Source organism: Antedon bifida, chromosome 6 (assembly GCF_963402885.1).
Source record: "Antedon bifida chromosome 6, ecAntBifi1.1, whole genome shotgun sequence".
In the NCBI taxonomy this organism is placed as follows: Eukaryota; Metazoa; Echinodermata; class Crinoidea; order Comatulida; family Antedonidae; genus Antedon; species Antedon bifida.
Window position 1 is genome coordinate 7,085,332 of NC_136231.1, and position 24,721 is coordinate 7,110,052.

The following is a 24,721-nucleotide window of genomic DNA, read 5'->3' on the forward strand; positions in this document are numbered from 1 at the left end:
GTGGAGTCTAATGATAATCTCTACATTATGTCTAGAGTCCTAGTTTTGAAATTAAAAGTCCCTGTGGCTGGTGATTCTGTATTCATTTTCACAGTATGTCATTTATGTGTAAAAATCTGAGCTAGGAAGATTTGATATATCAACATTTGTACATAGCGCCCTCTAATTTGAGAACATCAGATAAAGTATGTTTACGTGTATGGTAATTTGACAATTTTGTAAAGTCAAATTATTAATTGAAAATTGAATGAACTTTATAGTGCATTGGAAACCTTAAGAAACAGCAAAAATTAATCATAAATATTAGGCCTACATATTTTGTTTAATTTCATAATCTTTAATATTATATACATATTTTGTTTTAATTTCAGATTTCAATCAAGCATTCGTCTGCGTTTTAACGTCACTAAGGATGCAAGCAAACGGTAATCTAATTCCATTAATTAAAATTAAAAGTTACTAATATTCATATTTTATAATACAAGTTATACAAGATCATGAACGCTCATAGCCGTTACGCCACGGAATATATTACACCAATATTGTAAAGATTTCCAACCTAGATGCATAAACAACTGTAACATTGAGTGCTTATTATCTCTAACGAAGAAGCGAGTATGACTGTAAATAATCTTCTCGCGTCTTCATTCTACAATTAAAACTTGTTATTGTTATTGTTCATGACACATTTTGAAGACTGACGAATCTACCAGTATCAAACTGTATTGTTCTGATAATCCAATTTAAATTCGGGAACTCCGTTCTATTTATCATTATGAATCAAATCATAGATGATAATGTTACGATTAACGAACAAAAGAATGTAAAAACCATGTTATGATGATCAATAAACAATTCATTTTGTTACAATACCACCGTAAATTATCCAAAGCATTTTGTGGGCGGCGACTGAAATTCAGTTTTCAGTGTAAAGCTCTGTCTATACTATCAAACATATGACAAAGAATGTGACAACAAATGTGATGTGCCATGGATATATGCATGATGATATATTTGGGCATATCACTACCATATTTGGGCACATCACATTATATTTTGTAAAACTAGTCTAATAGTGTAGACAGAGCTTACCAGTAATATACTCTCATACCTACTCACCATTGCTGGCGACGATAAATCAACGACGGGTCGTATACGACGGCGGATCTTGTCGCCGGCAACTGAGCTACGCCGCAGCGCTTAATCGCAGATACAGATTTGGGACTTATGGATGAAAATTAGGGAGATGAAGCCTCGACGCATGCCTTTGTTTAATTTTTGCCTGGCTGGTGGTGAAGGAGTGTGGCTGGTGTGCGCCAATTTATGCAACATCGGATCCAATGGGTTATAACGCACGTTAATTTAAGATATTCATTTTCATTTTGTTACGCCCGCCATTGTACCACCCTTCCCATTCCACGTTAATTGGTTCAACACTTGATAACCTATCGACCGTTTTGTATCGGTTCTTATTAATCTAAATCTCTAACTTTCTGATTAAGAAATTGTACACAAAGATGATGGTTAGCGCACACACGTTAATATAACGATTTTCATTTGACAGATCGTGCGAACAATAATTGTATTATTTTTTCCTTCCACATCGTGAAATTTCGAATCAACCCCTGTTGAGGCACTTAGTATTATTCTCATAGACACTTGATGCTGATGTTATAACAACGTAATAAGATGATACTGAAGTTGATGATTGTGATGATTTAAAGAAAACACCTTGTCATTCATCATCTAAATTCATTAATATTCAATTCAGTCTGTCGGATATGGCCGATTAAATTTCTCCTTAATTAAAGGACATTGGCTCAGATTATATTGTTCTTTCGCGATCGATAGAAAACTTACCTTTTAAGATCAACGGTTATATAAACTAAACCAATTCGTTTGTTTGATATTAATATAGAGTTGGAATAATTAGAAAGGTACATTCAGCAATATTGAATGTACTCATCTTTGGAACATTCCTTTTATTCTCATTGACAGTGCTCTGCTTTTGGTCAAGTTTAATCTTTTTCTATAATAGTAGATAGTTCCGAATCACAAAAGAGAATCACAAAAGAAAAGGTTGTAAAATGCTAATTGACTTGAACATGTTATTAAAACGGTTAAATAATAGATATAAAAGACTAAATAATAAAATGTACATCAGAATTTCATACTGTCAGTGTCAGCGCAAAGTATGAAATAGAGGGTAAACTCTAACCAAATATCTTCTCTGTCACCTAGTTAATTAATTATATTTCCCAAGTAAGAGACTATACAAGTAATACTATTTCCCCATCTAGGTCTACAATAGTATAATTTATGCTACGATAGTTATTGTTAAAAGGACTTCTATATTGAATCATCCGTCTCTACTATTGTTGGTCTATATATGGTCATAACAATAAGAGTAAGAGTCACCGATATTAATATTTAATTTGGAATTAATTTTGGAATAAATGTTTATCAAAATAATTGATTTTGATTGCGAGGCTGCACTGTAAATGAGGAGTAAGGTACACATTCATTTTACTACTGACCCAGTAAATATGGATTGGAATAGTGGGTCTAGAAATTATTAATTATTGAAATGAACCCGCTTTCTAATTTGCCGTACTAAATTAAAACCCACCTAATCTGTTATAATGATAATCATCGATGAGTACATTTCGCGGGTGTCTCCCTAAATTTAGAAAATAATTAATTATGCAAAAACATAGAAAACACTTCCCTTTAGGGCCTACAATGTTTAGTAAAAACAAGTAGTATTCAGCCGAGAATTGGAACTTTTATAAATGCAGTAAGCAATGCGGTTGCATTGGTTCGAATTGACAAGAATCAAATCTATATGATTCTCGGTGTTGTATCTCCACATACTACACTTTTTCCAGTATCATGGAAAATCCAGTAATACAGCATACCATGTTATCACATGTGGTCATGTCTCATGTAGGTTAGGTCAAAGTGTTGGGTGATACTAGGCGATATATGTGTATTTTCCATGAACTGAACACATTTTCCATGAATGATCTGCCTATCACACGATCCTCACTACAGTGTGGCTTTTTATTTGAAAAAAAGAAAGAAAAAGAAAATAATTGTACAGTTTAAAGCTTCCTTTATGTATAATGTGGTGAAGAAATACATTATTGGAATTGGAATTTTGTTTCATTTTTAATTACCACATTTCATCTTTTGGTTTTCTGTAAATTATATTTTTTTTCGCAAAAACCGCTAAATACGACAATATTGTACTTCCTGCTATACTTCCTTGTGATATGATATGCATGCAAAAATGTGTTTTTCTTTAAAATTACCTTTCTTTATCAGAAGGAAAAAAGACGCACTATAATGCTGTGCATTCATCATCTGTATGCCTACGTGTCGTCCTTCGGAACAGACGTGCGTGAAGTGAACACCCACCAACACAACACAAAAGAATATAACGAAATAATTGTGCTATTAGTTTGTCCCTGTAAATTATTTTTCACAAAACGAAATAAATTAACGTTACCAAGGAATTTGCGTTCAATACCAAAACAAGACAAACCGCCTTGGAATTCTGTTATTTTAGCACTTTATATTGAATAGCATGTCATTAATCCACGATTGTTTTTAATATTTCTTTCAGGACACGTCACTAATAAATAATAGACTTATTACGCCCTCTGGGCATTGTTTAAAAAAAGATAAATTATACTTCATATCTTATTATTAACAATATTTTTTAAAATAATATAATTTCGTTTTGTTTTCATTAATAATATAATGTAGAATAAAATGATATACAGACCATTATATTATCTTTCAATCATGAACGGATGTAATTGGCCATGAATATGACTTTTTTATTTTACGATATCGTACTGATGACAAATTATTTTGAAAGGAATTAACGATGATGGATTATGCTCTAATTTTGAGGACATACCACGACAATACCTTTATATTTAATTAATTAATTATTTAATTCTTAAACACTGTATTATCATTACAATCATGTGCATTATATTGGGATACCACATGCAGTCGAATAAAAAGGTAAACTATTCGATTTCGTATACTAGTTTCCAGCTTGTTTAGCAATCATTTAGATTGCGTTATAGCGTTATAAATAATCTACGCAATGTTTTATTTTTGTTGACAGTATTATTAGTTTTTTACCAGACATTCGGAAGAAATAAGTACTTCGACATTGTTATTGGTCTTTTTATTGCAATTTTAATGTGTTCTTCTTTCAATTTCTAGAGGCGCATTAATACATGGATAACAAAAGCCTGTACAAAAATATGAATATAAACTAATTAATGTCAGATATTTAATTTTGACGATATACTCATGAATAACATAATGTTTCATTTCTCATTATTATGAATATAATTAGAATGCTTTAAAACTGATAAAATTATATAAATATTCAAAAGTAATGTCAACGTTCTTATTAATTTATTTCTATTTTGTCTAAATAAACACATTTAATGGCAGTCTTACATTATTTTATATATTCTACTTTTTACTAGGCCTATACTGTAGTGTAATCATGACATTGCATACATTTTTATTCATATCGTTATACTGTATACTATGTAATAACAGTGACATGTTACGCGAATAATTCTGCACTTACGAATTATAATTTGGTCTGTGACTATATTCTTATCTATGGAGCGCCAGTTGTAAATTAATTTAAAACTATCTATCTGCCATAAACAGAAAAAAATGGAAACAAATTGTGGAAAACCTAATGTCGGAAGACGGAAAACGTTAACAACAACAATATCTTCGTTCTCTCTTACTGGTTATACTATACTATCTTAGTTTTAAATGGAGACATTTTAGTTCAAATAGACATATTTCTATCTATGTTATAAAAGTGAAAAAGCTATAAAAATAAGATCTCCATTTTCTGAATTAGGCCTAAATGAAGTCAAACGTCTTCTCACTGCGTTGTCGTGTTTCTTGTGAATGCTATGTGGGCAGCAGTTTAGTAACAAAATCAGAGCAAGTTAGAACAACACAAATTCACTTCGTAAACGTACTTAAATACTAATAAAAACAATTGCAAGGACATACACGTATTATCATCTAACAATGTTTATCGTCATTCTCATTTCATTTTGTGTTCATGATTATTTTATTGCTCAGTTGATTGCGTAGAAATGTATTGAGAGCTGAGCGACCATATTTGGACAAAAGATCTAACTTTGGTATTTTTATTTTTAGCTACACGATAAATCAAACGAAACAAAACTTTTATTGTTAGAAATAGCAAAGTAAGGTTTTTGTCAATTAGCCGACAACGAAGCGATGCAAACAGGGCAGGGACTCCTCAAGATGACTACCGCATCTGTATCAAAAATATTATTAGTATAATAAAAATGAAAACCTAAATATCGGGAAGAACCACATACATTATAACTTTGCATGAGAAGTAAAGCGATTGGTCCCATGTACACAGTGCACGTTAAACAACTTTGTATCACTATTTGGTGTGCTGAACTACTGCTGCATATGCTGGCTACCGTGTTTCCGTGGATGAGGACCTAATCAACATTTTCTCTGTTTCCAGTTAAATTCGAGGACAATTACAGTAAAACCTTTACATATTATTTGTCTATAAAGGTTCACTCTCCCCTGGTTAAAACATTGTTAAGCGTTTTCATTAAGATTCTATTGTACAAACACATTTAGGCGAACTTAACTCTTATCCAATCAAATTGCTCTTTTACATAACACTGTGTTCGTTTGAGCTTGCATCTTATAATTGATAGAAACGTTTGATGTTTCTAAATTGATATTTGATTTCTAATTTATAGAACCTTTGCCTTATTGGCTGACGGAGATGAATCTAAAGTACCGTGACTATCCGGATACAATATGAAAGACTCGAGATCTAACATTCTCTTAGTTTTCCAACATTGCTGTATTTCTTAAACAAAATAGTCGTCTGACAATACTAATGATACTCATAACTTTGTAAATTACGGATGACTGAAAAATGGTGACTGACGATATAATTATTAACGAAACTGATAAGTTAGCTTATGAAAATGTATCAACGTTTGAAGAAACATATACTGAAATTATAACTGTGTTTTCTACTTTAGAACCTGACACCTACAAACCCGGGAATAGCACCAGCCTGCTGAACAGAAGCCTGACGCTAAACTCGAGCGATTCACCGAACGATAACTACGAATACTATTACGACTATCCAAATGAAGATGAAACTTTTTATCGTGTTCTCACATGGTGTGTTTACACGACAGTGTTTGTGACGGGATGTTGTGGAAACATTCTTGTGTTGTTTTCGATACATCGATGTCGCCAGTTGAAAGGTGTGCCAGCAATGCTACTGGTCAGTCTTGCTGTTGCTGATTTCCTAGTGTGTCTTATCATCGTACCAGCTGAGATGTACACGTTTTATGCTACCGAATTTCACATGGGACCGTTTGTCTGCAAGTTTCTTACTTTAATCAACCAGTTGGTGTTCGCTTGTTCTTCGTTCACACTAACGCTTATCAGCATTGAGAGGTAGGTACATTATGTTAACAAATTGAATTCCTTTTACGGCTGCGCCTGATTCCTCCACGTGCTGTATATCCACATACTATCTATTTCCGAAGCATCTTAGGAATATTCGGTAATCGGCTGCGTTTACACTGGCATACTTGCGAACCAGTTGGTATTGTTTGTTTCTCATTCACTTTGCGCTTTTCAGCGTTAAAGACTTTATGCAGAAAGTAACTCCTCCATCTTTTTTCACACGGACAGATACATAATTATGGAAAAGGTTAGTTGAACTAGTTTATATAGAACTTACTCAAAGATGTATTGTCCCCCAAATACATGAAAAATGAAGATTAATGAAATCAGACTTTGAATAGGTTATTTTGTAGTTTTAATAAAGTTAATTACTTCCGTAGAAAAAACAGGGGAAAATAAGGTTTTCACTTAATAAATGGTTAAATTCAACCAAAAATCAATTTGACCATTGTTGCTTAAAATTACAGTTTTTTCAGGTAAATACATGTTTTTTAGATCCAATTTTTAGTCAAAGTGGATAAGTATTATGTGACATTAAAGGGGGATTCTGGGTTTAAAATTGCTTTTAAATATCGTTTATTTATTAAATAAAAAATATTATAACAATATAGACATGTCAGAATGAAGAAGTAATAACGAGAAATTTAAAAAATTAAATTTCATATACATTTTAGGGTAAATTCATGGAAAGTCTGTTTTTTAGCAGCTTAGGGAAGCTCATTAATATTCATGAGATATTCACAAAATCACGTCATCAGTGGATTCCAAACTCGCGACGTCATGTACAGTGTGTTTGTCAACTAATTTACATCCCTCTCCCCTGTCAAACGACAACCACCCGATCATTGTGAAATACATTTTTTGTAGATTTTCTAAGCTAGGCCTAAAGTGTAATAATAACAGTAGTAGCATATATTTATTTGACATTTAATGAAATACAAAATTTAGTACAGATTATATATAGATTGTATACAGTTATACTATTTTTATACCTCGAATAGTACAGATCGTATTATCGGCTTCAAGTACTAGGCTAGGCCTAGCCTAAATTATTTGTTGTCATGGGTGAGAGCCATTCTGACTTGGGATTCCATGCCACGATGGCTACCCTACGTTTTACATTGGGGCCCATCATGGGCCTAGCTAGCCTACTAGTACTACTAAACGATTGGCCCATAAATAACAAAACTCAGTGGATCCAAACCCATCCTATCAACCAAACTCCTAAACAATCTAAACCTAAAACGTTCTACAAAATCGGCTGTAAATATTGAGGCAAAACAAGGTCCGATCGCCGTCCGCACGTATGCCTATGGTGTCCCGATCGTCTAAGTAGGCCTAAAATAGGCCTAGTTTACTCTCCAAAAAAGCGGATACTGCATCAAGCAAGTAGACCAGGTAGTAGGAAGGAGACCTGGCCGATCCGGCCCAGTTAAAAATTGAGCTAGCTAGTGTAGTAGACCCTATGCGAATTGATACTACCAGGCCTTTTACTATAGGCTACACTTGTTAAAATTAGCAATACTTATGTTTACAAATATTCCAACTCTCTCATTCGAGCTATATTATCTATACCATTCCGGTAGGTCGAGTCGACCTTCAATCAAATACTGTACATCGTTCATGTTGTGATTATAGACGGGGTATACTCGACCCGACCAGTTTGGTATTGTATACTGTATCTGCTTATCACGTGACGATGCCAGGCATGGGCAGAGAGAGCACGTGTATCGTCGTCTCGCTCTCCTCGCTCAGGAATGTATACGTTACGCTTCATTGATTTTGAAGGCTTTCCCTAAGTCAGTGCGAAAATCGGCAAACGTAAAGTGCAAACATATCTAAGTTTTCACTGTTTTGATAAATTTTCATAGAAAATTGACTTCATAAATGGGAAGACCGACTAAAATTACATCAGATAAGTATAATTTTACAAAAGTAATTGATATGGTTAATGATAACGAGTCGTCGGAAGATTGACCATTTCACGAATTTCCTATTCTGTAACACAGTGTCATATCGCCGTAGCTGCACTTGTAATCTGGCCTCATTTCACAGCCTTCGTTCTGCTTCACTGGGCGCTTATATAAATTGAAACTTTTACCGTTCAAGAGACAAACAAATATATTTTACATTTTTTACTATTCATTTTAAACCCGGAACCCCCCTTTAAGATGGCATATTCAACAAAAAAAAAGAAAAATTATTTTTCATGGAGGAAAATACATCTTTAACAGAAAACCGTCAAACATTTTTTCTGGAATAAACACTTTCTGCTGTCTTTGAGAGTTCTTCTTTTCTTTAAAACATTTTTTCCAAAAGCATACAGATTAAAAATGTGTGTTCAAATGAATAGTTTCCTTTCTTACAAAAGTCATAAATTGATGTCTTTGACTTTTATTGTACTGTTATTTTAAAATCCGATACAATACTTTCTAACGTAGCTTATGTGTAAATAATAATATTTATAAATAGAATACCTGTCTGTGTATTTTTCTATCATACGGTTATGATTGTGTCGTCTTAGATGACAGGGACTGGTTAAGGACATCACAATATGACAGTTTCAGTACTTTTTTGCAGTTCCTCTACACCACCGTTACACTATTTTTGTTATGTAGATAGCAGGGAAGAGTGTAGAAAGATAACACAAAATAAATTTGTAAAAAATCTCAGACTGCATATTATTATGTAGAATTTCAAAACTCTCGTGTATTGGGGAGATTAAACAATGTCTAAAATTAGCATAAACTTGTTTTATAGCACCAAAACGGATACAAAAGAATAAAATTCAAGAATCATGACGAAAAAATCTCTTTTTAAACACAGAATTTTAATTTGGCTAAACAAAAAATGCTTATTAAAAAAATTGATTAAAAAAAAGAATAACACAATTATTGGATCGATTGTAATGATTAGTAAAATGATTTACCTGAACTGGGCTTTTAATGAAAATGGGAAATATTATTATATTGTTTTTTTTTTCGGATGGGAAAATGAGAGGAATGAGGGAGAAAACTGTGATGTGTCCATTATGGATATGATGACGACTTATCACTAATATGTTTTAGCCCATCGCACGTTTTTGTCAAACAAATTTCTGATAGTGTAAAAAAAGCTTAAATCTTCTGAAAGTACACATCGTATCTCATTCTTTTTAATAAACAATACAATAGCACTAAGCACATTAATAATAACATTTTTTCATGTATATGCATATACAGTACATCTATTTGGTGTTATTACATTATCAAAATGACGTCATAGTTACGAATATTTTTTTAATGGGTTAATTTAAGATATTGAATTCAGATAATAAGATAATGGATCATAATTATAACAATTTATAACAAAGAGGAAATTTAACATGATTTATTGAATGCACTTTGATGATGCACTTATGGGCTTATTTCACCTTGACATTATATAAGTTATTGGTGTATTTAGGTTGTCTGATTGTAATAATTTGATGAACAAAATATGAAATGTTGCTGTCATTCACTAAAATTATATTTTTTAAGTGGCCAAACCTCGTACAAATTTAGCTCATCAAGATCAAAAATTTAAGATTCAATTTATTTTGTCCAAAATTTTGTGGGAAAAAAAGTAGAAGTACATTATATTTTAATTATTTCAATACAAGAAAGCATCAAGATATGTTTTTAGAAAACATTTTAAAAGTAAAAACATATAAAAATACAAAATACAATGTTCAACCTTTAACAACCTGATCAAGTTGTATATATATTTATTATATCTTTTTCCATATTTAACAAATCTATACAGAATAATTCTTTACTATTAGTAATACAAATATTAATACCAATTAATTACCTTTGGAATGACTATTCTTTCGATAATATAGAAACATTTTAAGTAAAATTATTATTATTTAAAATACTGTAAAAAGTTGTCATTTTATTTAATTTATTTGTCTTTGATTAGCTACTACGGTGGTAATACTTTATTACTATTTGTCAAATAATTATTATTTTGTTGACAAAATCTAATATACTAATTATCATTACAAAATTGTACTTGGTACATTGATATGACTTGTGGAAGAAATCGGGCGAGATTCGAACCCACTACTTTTTTTTCGCAAGTTTTCTCATTTATCATCCTGTTGGTGTAACCACCGCCGCTGCTCTTTTGATGGCGAATCTAAAGCTCTGTCTACACTATCAAACTAGTTTGACAAAACAAGTGTTATGTGCCCAAATTATGGTAGTGATATGCTCAAATATGGTAGTGATATGACATCATCATGTCCATATATTGGCACTTCACATTTTATTTGATATAAAGTCATCATCAAAAGGAGTTATTTTACTTGAGTAGTTGGGCCAATGTACAATGTGTTAAGTCATTTAGGTCTTAACATATTTATGGTATTATTTTATATACAATAAAGGCAAGTTATTAGGCCTCTTTATCTTCCTAGTGGAGTAATTAAAAGGACAACCACTAAGTACTAGTAAGTTTGAAATTAATTTGTGAAGGCTTCTGATCTTTTTAATACATTGAATAAGCATAAATACACTCATTTCGTCTGTGATGTACTATAACGTACAGTTAGGTTAAAGTTCGAAGCAGACATTTGTAAGAATAAATATAAGCCACTATACGTAATCAGAATTAATATTCCCTAACACAATGTCGCTGATTAATTACCAAATTGAAAGGTTATATTAAATTACTGTATTAGTAGCAAGAATGGAATAACCACAAAAACAATTTTTAAATGTGAAAGCAGACTGAAACAAGATTATGCGATGATTATTAGATGTAATATCATTTTATTTTAAGGAAGTATTTTGTGCATGATATTTTTATATGCAAAAGTAGTATATCCGTAAGTTGAATATAGGCCTATATAAATATATTGAATAATAAATATGTTGAATATAATTATTAAGTAATTCCTGGACATCTGTTTCCAAGTTTTGAAATTAATTTTTTATCTATAAATATAGTAAATAAAAACTACTTTTGTCGTTGATGCATTGTACAATGTAATAGATTTACAGTAGAATTCAATGTTGACTTCAATCACGATTTGTGTATTCCATTGTATGGATTACGTAATACGTGTTGTATATAATAAATGACCTACGGGAGTGGGAAAAAATAGAAAAAAGACATAAGAAGACCGAAATTGCAAAAGATTTACCCAAAAATATATAATTTCAAGTTAATAATATAGTAATCAAGCTTTTGTTTTTTCAAATCTCAATAGCCTCCTTGAGTAGCTTTATCAACCGTTAATGACTAGATAAGTCTTACGGGCTACCGTGTCGTTGAGGTTGATTACATTACAGATGGCTATACAATGTCCATCTGCATATCTAATATTAGATGTAATATCTAACGAATGACGTCAGATGACGAAATGTTCTCTATTTTATTTTATAGATTTAAACAGACATTTAACCAGCCGATTTTTGTAAAGTTTATACCTACTGATGTGTTTGAAAATTGTACTTCATTATCTCCTAATACCTGGTTTTAACTAAGACCAGCATCTTTTTTTTATTTATCGTGTTTCCTTTATTTATTTTTCTACGATGTAGCCAACTTAAATAACTTGTATGATTTTAACCAAAATGTCACCATAAACTCAAGCCATTTGATAAATGGAATGTTTCTGCAGTAGGCCCTATATTCATTTTGGAACAAAGAATTTATGTAGGCCATCACACGTGATGGTGTGAATAATACTAACAACATTTATCTATTGAAGAACATGCAAAATATTGTCACAATATTTCATCTCCTTTAGCTTTATTATCTTCATTTCTTTTAAGGTTGTATGTTGTCAAATATCCACTTCAGGCGAGATCTGTTATCACAACAAGACGTGCTCGGCTTGTTATTGCCGGAGTATGGCTGGCTGCTGCGTTATGCGCAGTACCAAATACATACAGGCAGGTAATGTCATAATATTGAGTTATTATTTTTATTGAATATTTTTAAAATGAGAGATTACTATTACTATATTATATCAATAATGAATATTGTTTGTTTATAATACAAATTCGCTCTATTCATGGCAATAGAATTGTCATAAGTGTAATATTACGCGTGATTACTAAAACTATATCCAGTTAATGAAATAATAACATCATCGATTCATCATGCCTTACCCAAGAAATCACCTTTTCAGAAGCTTTTATTAAACTAAATTTGTAGTTGGTAAATCGTAAAGGTTTGCTGTATATACGTTTTACAAAGAAGAAACTGTTTCGGTTACAGTACAAAATAAAACCCCAAGACTTTCTCATCTGTACTTTCTGATTGGAACACTAACTGAACCCTTTACTTTACTAGTGTTTATTTGCCATCACATGTAAACAATATTGTCTTTTTTTATTTACAGTAATATTGTTTCTTCCAAATAGATATATCAAACGCATGTGTGGGACATATATAGATGGGCAACGTGTAGCCCAAGCGTGATAGAACCTTGGAAAAAAATGAACGCCATGTTTGACTTCTTGGTAAAATTTATCTTTCCTGTTATTATCATGGGAGTAGCTTACGCAATTGTCATTGTCACTCTATACAAGAGCACTAGACAGAGTAAGCGGTTACAAAGTATAAAGATGTCAGACAACAAGATCAGCAAATCTGCATCAATGAACGGCGAGATGGCAGTGCTGACCAAAAAGTTAGCCAAACATAAGAAACCTGCTAAAAGCAAAGCAGAGCGACAACAGGCTGAAAGAAATCAGGTAGGCGGCGAGAGTAACAATGCTACGGCATTGGCGAAACTGCTATGAGCCCCTGAGCAGTGTCCAGAGGAAAAACAGGCATTAAGATAAATTATGTCGAAAAGGCTAAAAACACCCCCACTAGGGGTTCCTAAACCAGAGGCCTCAGGCCTCCGCGTTGAGCCACTGCGGTATCCAGTAAGTCAGTTATACTGTAGAGTGGAGGGGAGGGAGTTAAAGTAATGCTAATACTATCTGATAACTTAACCACATAAAACTTCAAGAAAGTAGGAAGCCTTTTGCCAATCTCCTCTCACTGTAGAGAGCTTCAAATAACATTGTTGGACGTCGACGTCAGATACTACGGTACCAAAGGGAGATTAGCCTGAGACACGAGGAGCAGCCGCAGTTTACATTATAACCACAACCAATGTAATTCTACTGCACCACAAATAAATTATATTTAGATATTAATTCAAAAATATTTTTCCAATATGCACCAATGAATTCCATGCCAATAATACATTATGATAACCGATCACACCCAGTACCTGTAATTTGTCATATTAAGTCATTTTTATTATAGTCATATTTAAGCATTCTACTAATGATGATATTTATGTTTTTTTTACCTAGGCAATCTTGATGCTTTTCATCGTCGTGTTGCTGTACTTTTTGACATGGGGACCTTTTATGATATTTCAACTTCTGGGTAGGTTCGACGTCATCAACGTAACATATGAAGGACACATGAGGCTTACATATACATTAACGAGGATGTTAGGTATAGGGAATAGTTGTATGAATCCATTCCTCTATGTTTTCATGTCAAAAAGTTTCCGATCGGCTATCAAGACCACACTGTGCTGTACCAAAACCACGGATGTCGTTACAAACAACATTGGGCGCAGTGTGTCTGGTGGCCTGAACTCCTCTAGGACTGTAACTAGTCGCTACAGCATATCAGAGGTATCAGAAAATCGGATTAGACCTTGATTTAGCGAGAATAATAGATTGTCTTTCAAAATTAGACGAAAATCATAGAAATAAGTATGTTTTGCTAGAACAAATCCATTTCAAAATTAAATAAAAGTTTTCTATTCAACAAATTTATTGATAAAATCAAATATGAAAAAAAATAAGTTCGCATTATTCCAGATATCCATTTGTTACCAGATTCACAAACTTTTTCATCCATTTATTCAATCTTTTATATAAGAATCTCTGGTCCATAGAAAGTAGGCCTAAAAGTATGTATAATTAACACAAATAAGCTGTTTACCTGTACTGACTAATTACTACAAGACGACGCGCTCTCATCTCAGGATCGTATTCCACCTGGAAATCATCTTTGACTTATATAAGACGTTGTCTATAATCGTTTAGACTAAACCTTTTCACTTGAATTAAATTAACACATCGGGCCATATATCGATTTTCTTTTCGATCGATCTTTTTCTTTCGAAAAACTGTCGCGGCTCCACATATAGAGGGAGACCTTTAGAACAATCATAGCATCCTAGAGGGAGACGTAACACTCAAAGTATGCTAGAGGGAGACATAACAGTCAAAGTATCCTCTACAGCCTAGATGTATTGTATTGTCTCAATCTTTACAGAATACAGTATGTTGCATGACAGAGCAAAGGTCTGTTTTCCGTAAAGAATGGAAATATGTGATTCGATCGAGCACTCTATTTGGCTTGCTTAATATTATTATTATTCATTTATTCGTTATAAAAACATACTTAATATAATCAATCCCATGATAAAGAGACAATTTACAACAGATAGTCTGTATACACGGTATTATGTAATGAAGTACAATTTAAAAACTCAAAAATACTTTTAATAAGATAAGATAACTTTAAGTGCTTACAAAGTAATTAATTAAATTAGCAATGTTACTTAAATATTCATGAATATAAAATGTATATAAAATTTTAATCAATTCAATGCATATCAGAATATATAAATATTTTTATTTTATGAGAACATTATCGAATTTAAATACAGAACCAAAACTACCATCGAGAATTATAGATGATTTGGTTGTACCAATGAGGACAGACGAATGTCCTCATTACCGCATCAAGAGAAACTGATCTTAAAATTAAATTGTTTGTTTATAGAGATGTTTAACTTATCGTTGAAAAATATGTAAATATGTTTTTATTTATTTTTACAGCTTATTTTTAGTTTCTGTACAGGTATTATTTATAATTTAGAAAATATCAATACTTAAAATATAATATAATATGAGAAGAAAAACAAAGGCTTATGTAACATGGTAAATTGGATGTACTAGATGGTTCTCGAATACATAATAATTTCAGCGTTTAAAAACTGGCGATTTCAAATGTACGTACCGCAGGACAATAATACATGTCGTTTACAGGAACGAATAAATAGACACTGTGATTTATATACTCAACTAAAATTACTTACTGCAAGAGAAACTTATTACAAAATGAGAGCAATTGTTTAAGTCAAATTTAAACAAACTTAATAATTTGTGTTTTGTATGTAACATTAGGGTTGAGGGATGGGGAAGAGGATGGGTGCAAAGAGGAAAAAATTTTAAATATATTCTTTATCCATTTAGTAACGAAATATTAATTGTTTTCATGTTTTACAAATAATATACCACTAAACACAGTAAAACATTGCGATGTAATACTTTGTTGAAACTATCACCGTCCTAGTCGATTGAAACTGTACAGTATATGTAACGATACATCAATACGACGTGTATATGTTTATATAATGTAAAACAATTTGTGAAAACCACCTCTATTCGGGGCAAATCATAAATTCGATTTAATCGTCAATAAATATTAAATTATCTAACTCAACTTAATTAGTAGGCCTAATGGTTTTCAATTGTTTCTTAGAGCCAATTCATACTTTAATTTGGTTCTTACCCTACCCACCAAAGTTGTTCTGCGTTTAGGGCATGTGATGCACCGTAGGCCTATCCTCTACTGGCTTTACAACGCCACTCATGCCAGTGAGGGAAGGGTGATGATGTGGGTGGTTTAACTGCAATAATAACGATTTGTACATAATATACGGCGACTGAAAACGCTAGTTCATTATCCGTTTAAAAAAAATCTATATCCAACCTCTGCAGTACAGATTGAAAAAAAAATGGATCAAATTTCTGTTATGAGTATACAGTACTTGCCTTTACGACGCCTGAGGGAATAGACGCTTAATTGTGGAACAGAGATTGGAATGTTCCATTCATCGCAAGTCAATACATTTGTATAAACGTATATTAAATTTATCAAAATAGTATTTTTAAAGAAAATCGGCCTGTCTTCAACATTATGATGCTGTACTCGAGCTGTTCACCGGTTTTCAGCCATTAAAAACAGTTATCGTAGGAGGAGATAGGAAAATGCGAAGCATCCTCGTATTATTGTCTGCGGGTATTTTTCAAGATGGACATCCATTAGACAGTGTATACCACGATCGAAAAACACACCTATTTGGGGCAAATCGTTGAACCTAGATTCGTTTTAATTGTCAATAACTAATTATCGAACTCAATTTAATTAGTAAACAGGGTTACATCAGGTGGTTTAAATCAGTACCGAGATTCTAACAAACTTTATATACCATCGAGTAAACATTCTAGAAATAACGCGCGATTTACCGAATTTTGCCCTTACGTAAATTTATATATAGATAAGAGATAGAATGTGAATAGTACATATTTATTTACACGTAAGTTCACGTAACTTACATTAGTGTACATATACACAGTAATTGTACTTTATGATTTATTTTTTTGAAAAATATGTATGATAATCGATATTCTTATAGATTAATTTCGTATTATTTTATTCAAATACTATTTATTGATTGGCAGATTATGTCTGATGCCCATTATTATAACAAATTTTACATTCCACGGCGTCAGCTTTAATTATTGGTAGGAATATTACGACAGTAACAGGGTGGGTAGACATTTCAGGAAAAACAAGCTAAACATCACACCTTTTACCTTGCACTCGCCTCGCACTACGGAGACAAGAACGAGGGGTGTCATCATAAATTTAAAAAACGTACTAGATACTACAGCTGTAACTAGATACATCTTAACTGACTATCGCAGGTCATCATCAGGTACAAGTCAGGCGAGGTGTATTAAATACTTAAATGGAATACATTGTTATCTCTACTTTGTGAGTTCTATCTCATCTATCCCTCATGCCGACACTAGATCCGTGATCGGAGCCGATTGTTTTCAGACAGTGCCAGAATTGTACTACTACTAAATGTTTTGTTATATAATTAATTACTATTTATTCGTTCATTTAGAGTAAATAGAATATATTTTTACAGGGATAAGTGCATGCGCAGGATAGCTCAGACGTAAGAAATCGAGCCCATACCTTCTTCACACAAAGGCAATTATATTCTGTGCTAGTTTGAAGTGTGCTGTTATGTGTTATGTAATATAAAATACATTTTTAAGGGTAGAGACGAATTCTTATAAGTATAAAAATAGGGTACAGTATGTCACAAAAAATGTAGTTGTTTGAAACTGTTAAACAATGTGTAATATTGTATAAGTATGGCATAGATATTTATAAATTTATTATTCATTTTTATATGTATTTTCATAACTGTTATATAATTGTAATTCACAATAAAAAAAATTTTCCAGTGGTAACTAAAAATGTAAGCTTACGGTATAAAATATAAATTAACAAATGTTTAAAAAGATAATTATTTTCATAATGTAATAAAGAATTTAATATAGGAAATTCATTTATCTCATACGGTAATTGTAGAATCAAAAAGTCGAAACTACTTTTGATCAGTTTGCACTATATTGTACTCTTTTTTTATAATCGCAGTAGTAGGAATGTTAAATTCTTTGCTTAGTGGAAAGAGTCAAAATTGTTAATTAATTTGTTAAGTTGGCCTCATTAGAATACAGTATTATATGGTTTGTTGTTATCATAGTCTTGTGGAAATGTGTGTATGTTACAGAATATTTAATAAAATCACTGTAAACACAGTTTAGATGTTCTTTATAGATATCTGTTTTATTCATTAAATTGTATAATGTACTATAATGGGTTTTTTTTTCCAAGAATTGGTTTGTGAAAATATGGTATGTCTACCAACTTGAGGATTGAATGTTTATATTTGTAATTTAATTGAATATAATATTTTTTTTAGTGTCCACGTCTGCCCTATAGGTTTGGTGAACACCAGTTCAAACATTTTTTTTTCTAAAATACGTCAGCTTGAGGGCGCTATTATTATCCAAAATACGCGAATTGTCCAAAATACGTCAGCTTGAGGGCGCTATTAATTTTCCAAAATACGCAAAATTGTGCAATAGTCCATGAGATTTAGCTAAAAGTGAACCTTTGTGAAAACCCTTTTTGCTAGAAAAGCTTTTTATATAATATAAGTTTTTGGACATTGGGAAGTAGCTTAATTTGCATATTTTAATAATATTTGCGGCCATTTTTAATAATACTCTATATCTTGGAAACCGCTAGTCACAGATAATTAATAATGGCGTCAAAATCTTATTAATTTTAAGGAAAAAGTTTGTCAAAAAATGAATGAAATGAAATTATTGATCTTTGACCTTTTTTGGAGTTTTTTGTTTTTGTTTTGTTCTTGTTTGTGGCAGTTTTATAGTGCGCCTTAAAATGGACCTGAAATGGACTTTCGATTTTCAAGAAATTCACACATGTTATTTAAATGTATCAAATTAACACAAACCCATACAAATAAAAACAAAATGTATAGTATTTTGAGAAAAAACGAAATTTTAAGATACCTTGGTAAATTAGCGAAAATTACTCACGCCATTGCAATATTCTATTTCAACGGCCGTCGGGAGCATCTATATTCACGACGTCACATATACACACGACGATCGAGAGAGCGTGTATGCCGCCCGATAGTCCGTGAATGATCGACGGCCAGGAAAGATACGCGAAGCGCTGAGACTAATACTAATTTATTCAATATATAATGTTGTTGAAATTTAGTGCCCTAAAATGTACTTTGTTCTAAAACCCGAATTTAGAAGGCCTACCTCCCAAACCTTTACTAGGCCTAGGCCCCAGCGCGCGGAGTCGATCCTCCACCCACCCATGCGAGGCTCCGTTTCATGTGCATCCAAAGCGATATCAACAACTTGCTGCTCATTGTCAAGCCAAAGTAAAATATGAATCAAATTCGTTTTCGAACTGCCTTATTCGTGACAAATAAATTACCATCTCATCCCAGTGGGCACAGAACATAATTTCAACGTTGAATCAACGTTGAAATATAGTTGATTTGTTGAAATCATGTTGTCAGCGTATTTCAAACGTTGAATCAACGTTGAAATAACATTTTTTCCCTAACTATTTTTTTTACGTTTATTAATAAACATTGAATCAACGTTGAAATAACATTTTCTTTTCAATAAAATGTTTATGTTCATTTATCAATGTTAATCAAACGTTAAAATAACATTGTCTTTTTAACTAGTAATTTACGTTAATTTATCAATGTTGATCCAACGTTGAAATAACATTGTATTTTTAACTAGTAATTTACGTTAATTTATCAATGTTGATCCAACGTTGAAATAACATTGTCTTTCTAACTAGTAATTTACGTTAATTTATCAATGTTGATCCAACGTTGAAATAACGTTGTATTTTTAACTAGAAATTTACGTTAATTTATCAATGTTGATCCAACGTTGAAATAACATTGTCTTTCTAACTAGTAATTTACGTTAATTTATCAATGTTGATCCAACGTTGAAATAACATTGTATTTTTAACTAGAAATTTACGTTTTATTATCAATGTTGATCCAACGTTGAAATAACATCGTCCTTCTAACTAGTCATTTACGTTTTATTATCAATGTTGATCCAACGTTGAAATAACATTGTCTTTCTAACTAGTAATTTAAGTTAATTTATCAATGTTGATCCAACGTTGAAATAACATTGTCTTTCTAACTAGTAATTTAAGTTAATTTATCAATGTTGATCAACGTTAAAATCACATTGTATTTTTAACTAGAAATTTACATTAATTTATCAATGTTGATCCAATGTTGAAATAACATTGTATTTTTAACTAGAAAATTACGTTAATTTATCAATGTTGATCCAACGTTGAAATAACATTGTATTTTTAACTAGTAATTTACGTTAATTTATCAATGTTGATCCAACGTTGAAATAACATTGTATTTTTAACTAGAAATTTACGTTAATTTATTAATGTTGATTCAACGTTGAAATAACATTGTCTTTCTAACTAGTAATTTACGTTAATTTATCAATGTTGATCCAACGTTGAAATAACATTGTATTTTTAACTAGTAATTTACGTTAATTTATCAATGTTGATACAACGTTGAAATAACATTGTCTTTATAACTAGAAATTTACGTTAATTTATCAATGTTGATCCAACGTTGAAATAACATTGTCTTTATAACTAGAAATTTACGTTAATTTATCAATGTTGATCCAACGTTGAAATAACATTGTATTTTTAACAAGAAATTTACGTTAATTTATCAATGTTGATCCAACGTTGAAATAACATTGTATTTTTAACTAGTAATTTACGTTAACTTATCAATGTTGATCCAACGTTGAAATAACATTGTATTTTTAACAAGAAATTTACGTTAATTTATCAATGTTGATCCAACGTTTAAATAACACTGTATTTTTAACTAGTAATTTACGTTAATTTATCAATGTTGACCCAACGTTGAAATAACATTGTCTTTCTAACTAGTAATTTACGTTAATTTATCAATGTTGATCCAACGTTGAAATAACATTGTATTTCTGTATAGAAATTTACGTTAATTTTATCAATGTTTATCCAACGTTGAAATAACATTGTATTTTTAACAAGAAATTTACGTTAATTTATCAATGTTGATCCAACGTTGAAATAACATTGTATTTTAAACTAGTAATTTGCGTTAATTTATCAATGTTGATCCAACGTTGAAATAACATTGTATTTTTAACTATTAATTTACGTTAATTTATCAATGTTGATCCAACGTTGAAATAACATTGTATTTTTAACTAGAAATTTACGTTAATTTATTAATGTTGATCCAACGTTGAAATAACATTGTCTTTCTAACTAGTAATTTACGTTAATTTATCAATGTTGATCCAACGTTGAAATAACATTGTATTTTTAACTAGAAATTTACGTTATTTTATCAATGTTGATCCAACGTTGAAATAACATTGTCTTTATAACTAGTAATTTGCGTTAATTTATCAATGTTGATCCAACGTTGAAATAACATTGTATTTTTAACTAGTAATTTACGTTAATTTATCAATGTTGATCCAACGTTGAAATAACATTGTATTTTTAACTAGAAATTTACGTTAATTTTATTAATGTTGATCCAACGTTGAAATAACATTGTATTTTAAACTAGAAATTTACGTTAATTTATCAATGTTGATCCAACGTTGAAATAACATTGTCTTTCTAACTAGTAATTTACGTTAATTTATCAATGTTGATCCAACGTTGAAATAACATTGTCTTTCTAACTAGTAATTTACTTTAATTTATCAATGTTGATCCAACGTTGAAATACTAACATTGTATTTTTAACTAGAAATTTACGTTATTTTATCAATGTTGATCCAACGTTGAAATAACATTGTCTTTCTAACTAGTAATTTACGTTAATTTATCAATGTTGATCCAACGTTGAAATAACATTGTATTTCTAACTAGTAATTTTTTTCAAACAATTATTATGTTTGTTTTTCAATGTTATTCCAACGTTATTTTAACGTTGAAATCCAGTTGTCATTTTCAAATGAAATTGAAATTATGTTGTTTTTTCAAACTATTCAAATTATTATTTTTGTTTTTCAATGTTAATTAAACATTAAATAAAGTTAAATTCTATTTAATACTTTGGTTAAAATGACATGTTTTTAACGTTAATATTAAATAATATGTGTTTAAGTACGTTGCCATTGATGTTTCAACGTTAAATTAACATTAGATTTCAGTTGGCGTTTTTTTTATCATCCTTTATTGTAAAACAATAAATGTATGATGTAGCTTGATTATTGGTTATTTAGGAATTTTAGATTGGCAAATATTATTGTCTCTGTATAATACAAAAATGTTCTAGCTAGAAGTTGTGTTGAAAATCGAATGATCCTTTCATGCAAGATCAAATTTCATAAGATACGAGCTTGTCATTGGTTAGTTTCGTTTTGATCAAATTTTGAAACTGGTGTCAGTAATTTCAGTTACTTCGACGTAGGCTAGGCCTGGTGTGTAGAAAAAAAGGCTCATCATTGAAATTGTCAAATAAGTATGTTTTCAGGTAGGAAAACAATCTTTTTTATTTGTAATCTACTAATTTATAAGCTTAGAGCTTGACTATTTTACCCTTATCAACAGCTAGCCTCTAGTCTAGTAGGCCACACATGCATAGCTAGGCTATAGGACTAGGCCTAGGCCTAGGAGCCTAGAGGTAGGCTAGTAGGCTAGGCAGGCTGCCAAACTGCTGATGAACTGAATTCACTCACTAGGCCTAGTGGAAGCATTTAGTATCATGCCTGTCAAGGGCAAACATTTGCCTTGCCAAGGATAACTACAGTACTGTACTTATTATGGTTATAAAATGGTATGTATTAGGCCTTAGTTCTCAATTCAGAATTCTTTCTTTATTTATCCAAAAGTATACATACATATAACATTATATTATTAGTTGGCCTAGTTAGCTTATTGCTAGGCTGTCTACAGTAGCTGCTAATGCTATTATTAGTATTAATAGTATACAAACACATGCTAGCCTAGGACGGCTATTTGTTTAAACTCACTCGCTTTCTTTATTTCAGATTGTAGGCCTAGCTAAGGCCCTTAGGCCTATGGCTAGCTAGAGTACAAAATAATGAAGTACATGTATAATCTTTTCTATGTGAATCAAACGAGAAAAATCTAATGGATGATCAATATTTTTATATACAAAAGGTTGGTATTTATAGTTCTTATCTTTAATATTGAATAAATATTAATACAGTGTTGCAATATTATTTACATAAATTGAATTGATTGCATATTTTATGTGTAAGTGTGAAATGATGTTCTGAATTGAATTTTTGTTTATGTACAGTATGATTTTTGAACAATGTGTTAAAGATATAATTGAACTGAACAATTTTTTTTTTAAATTTTGTTGAATATGCCGTTGGCGGTCACTATAGAGTTGTTCACTTTGACCAAAAATTAGATTTTAAAAAATGCATTTGTACCTGAAAAATTTAAACAAACAATTGGTTTTTGGTTAAATATACTGTTTATTTTGTATTTTTGTTAAGTGAAATCTTTATTGTTTTTGTTTATTTTCTACGGCAAGTGAATATCTTTGTTAAAATTGCAAAATGGCAAGGTATTCAAAGTATGATTGTATTAATCTTCATTGTTCATGTTTTTTGGGGACAATAAATCTTTCAATTAAAGATGTATTGTCCCTTGAAACACAAAAAAATGAAGGTCAAAATATTCTAAATTTAAATTGGCCATATAAAAAACTTTGACTGGAAGTCAAAGTTATTTTTTAAACAGAAAACGTCTGAATTTCAGTTAAATGGTTTTTTGGACAAATTTTTGGTGATAGTTAATAACTATTATGATACTTCAAAATGACCCACCTTTTTTCGAAATCTTTTATTTTTTTGGAATTAGTCAAAGGGACAATACATCTTTAATTTTTTACTGTATTACTTTTGTTTAAAACTACAGTAACTTGATTGAATTTGTTTCAGGTTTGGAAAAATGATATTGCCACACTTTTGGAAAGCATAGGACAATGTCAACACAGGAATCGAGGCAACTGTTTATTGACTAATCGGAACAATGCAATTACAGTATTGTGTTATTGCCATTTCATTTGGACTTCTGCAACATTAGCACAAGGCACCTGTGACGTGTGTTGTATTTATTGTGTTTTACTGTAATCAGCCAATATTTATAGTTATTCAATCATGTTAGTTGGCAAACATATTACAAACTGGTTATTAGTATATTTTTTATACTTAACTTTGGTACCTGAGAACTGTCAGTGAGGATGTACATTATTTGATTGTTGCTTGGATTTTGCCTGATGATTTGATAACACCTGATTAAATGTTATTTTATGTTTTTATAGAAATTAAAGATTAGTAAGATATACAGTATTTATAAAATGTCTCTATTGATGGATTCTGCGACGTAACAGTTACTTTACTACCAACTACTTTAAAACCGTTGATTCAAATTGGATATAGTAATTCAACAAATCAATTACCATTGAAAATATGCCAGATTTCAGCTTGATTTATTTTGGTTGTGTTACTATAAGCTGTTCTTCTATTAACTAAACCATTGCTATGTTAAATTATTGTTGATAATTTCTATGTTGAATCAA

At 31.0% G+C, this 24,721-nt stretch overlaps 1 protein-coding gene and 1 long non-coding RNA gene across 3 annotated transcripts; both read left to right on the forward strand.

Moving 5' to 3' along the window:
* Window positions 1–27: 27 nt before the first annotated feature.
* Window positions 28–18,617, forward strand: LOC144845048 (neuromedin-U receptor 1-like). Its single transcript, XM_078702176.1, has 7 exons — window positions 28–70; window positions 372–425; window positions 6,105–6,531; window positions 12,348–12,471; window positions 12,942–13,274; window positions 13,890–14,037; window positions 17,606–18,617. The coding sequence occupies exons 1-7, from the start codon at window positions 28–30 to the stop codon at window positions 17,626–17,628; spliced, it is 1,152 nt and encodes a 383-aa protein (XP_078558302.1). The 3' UTR covers window positions 17,629–18,617.
* A 4,004-nt stretch (window positions 18,618–22,621) lies between these two features.
* Window positions 22,622–24,491, forward strand: LOC144844586 (uncharacterized). Of its 2 annotated transcripts, XR_013612442.1 has the most exons (3): window positions 22,622–22,636; window positions 23,154–23,286; window positions 24,081–24,491. It is a non-coding gene; the product is annotated as an uncharacterized LOC144844586 (long non-coding RNA). The 2 variants fall into 2 exon arrangements; XR_013612441.1 differs by lacking the exon at window positions 22,622–22,636 and having other exon boundaries at window positions 22,794–23,286.
* The last annotated feature ends 230 nt before the right edge of the window (window positions 24,492–24,721 follow it).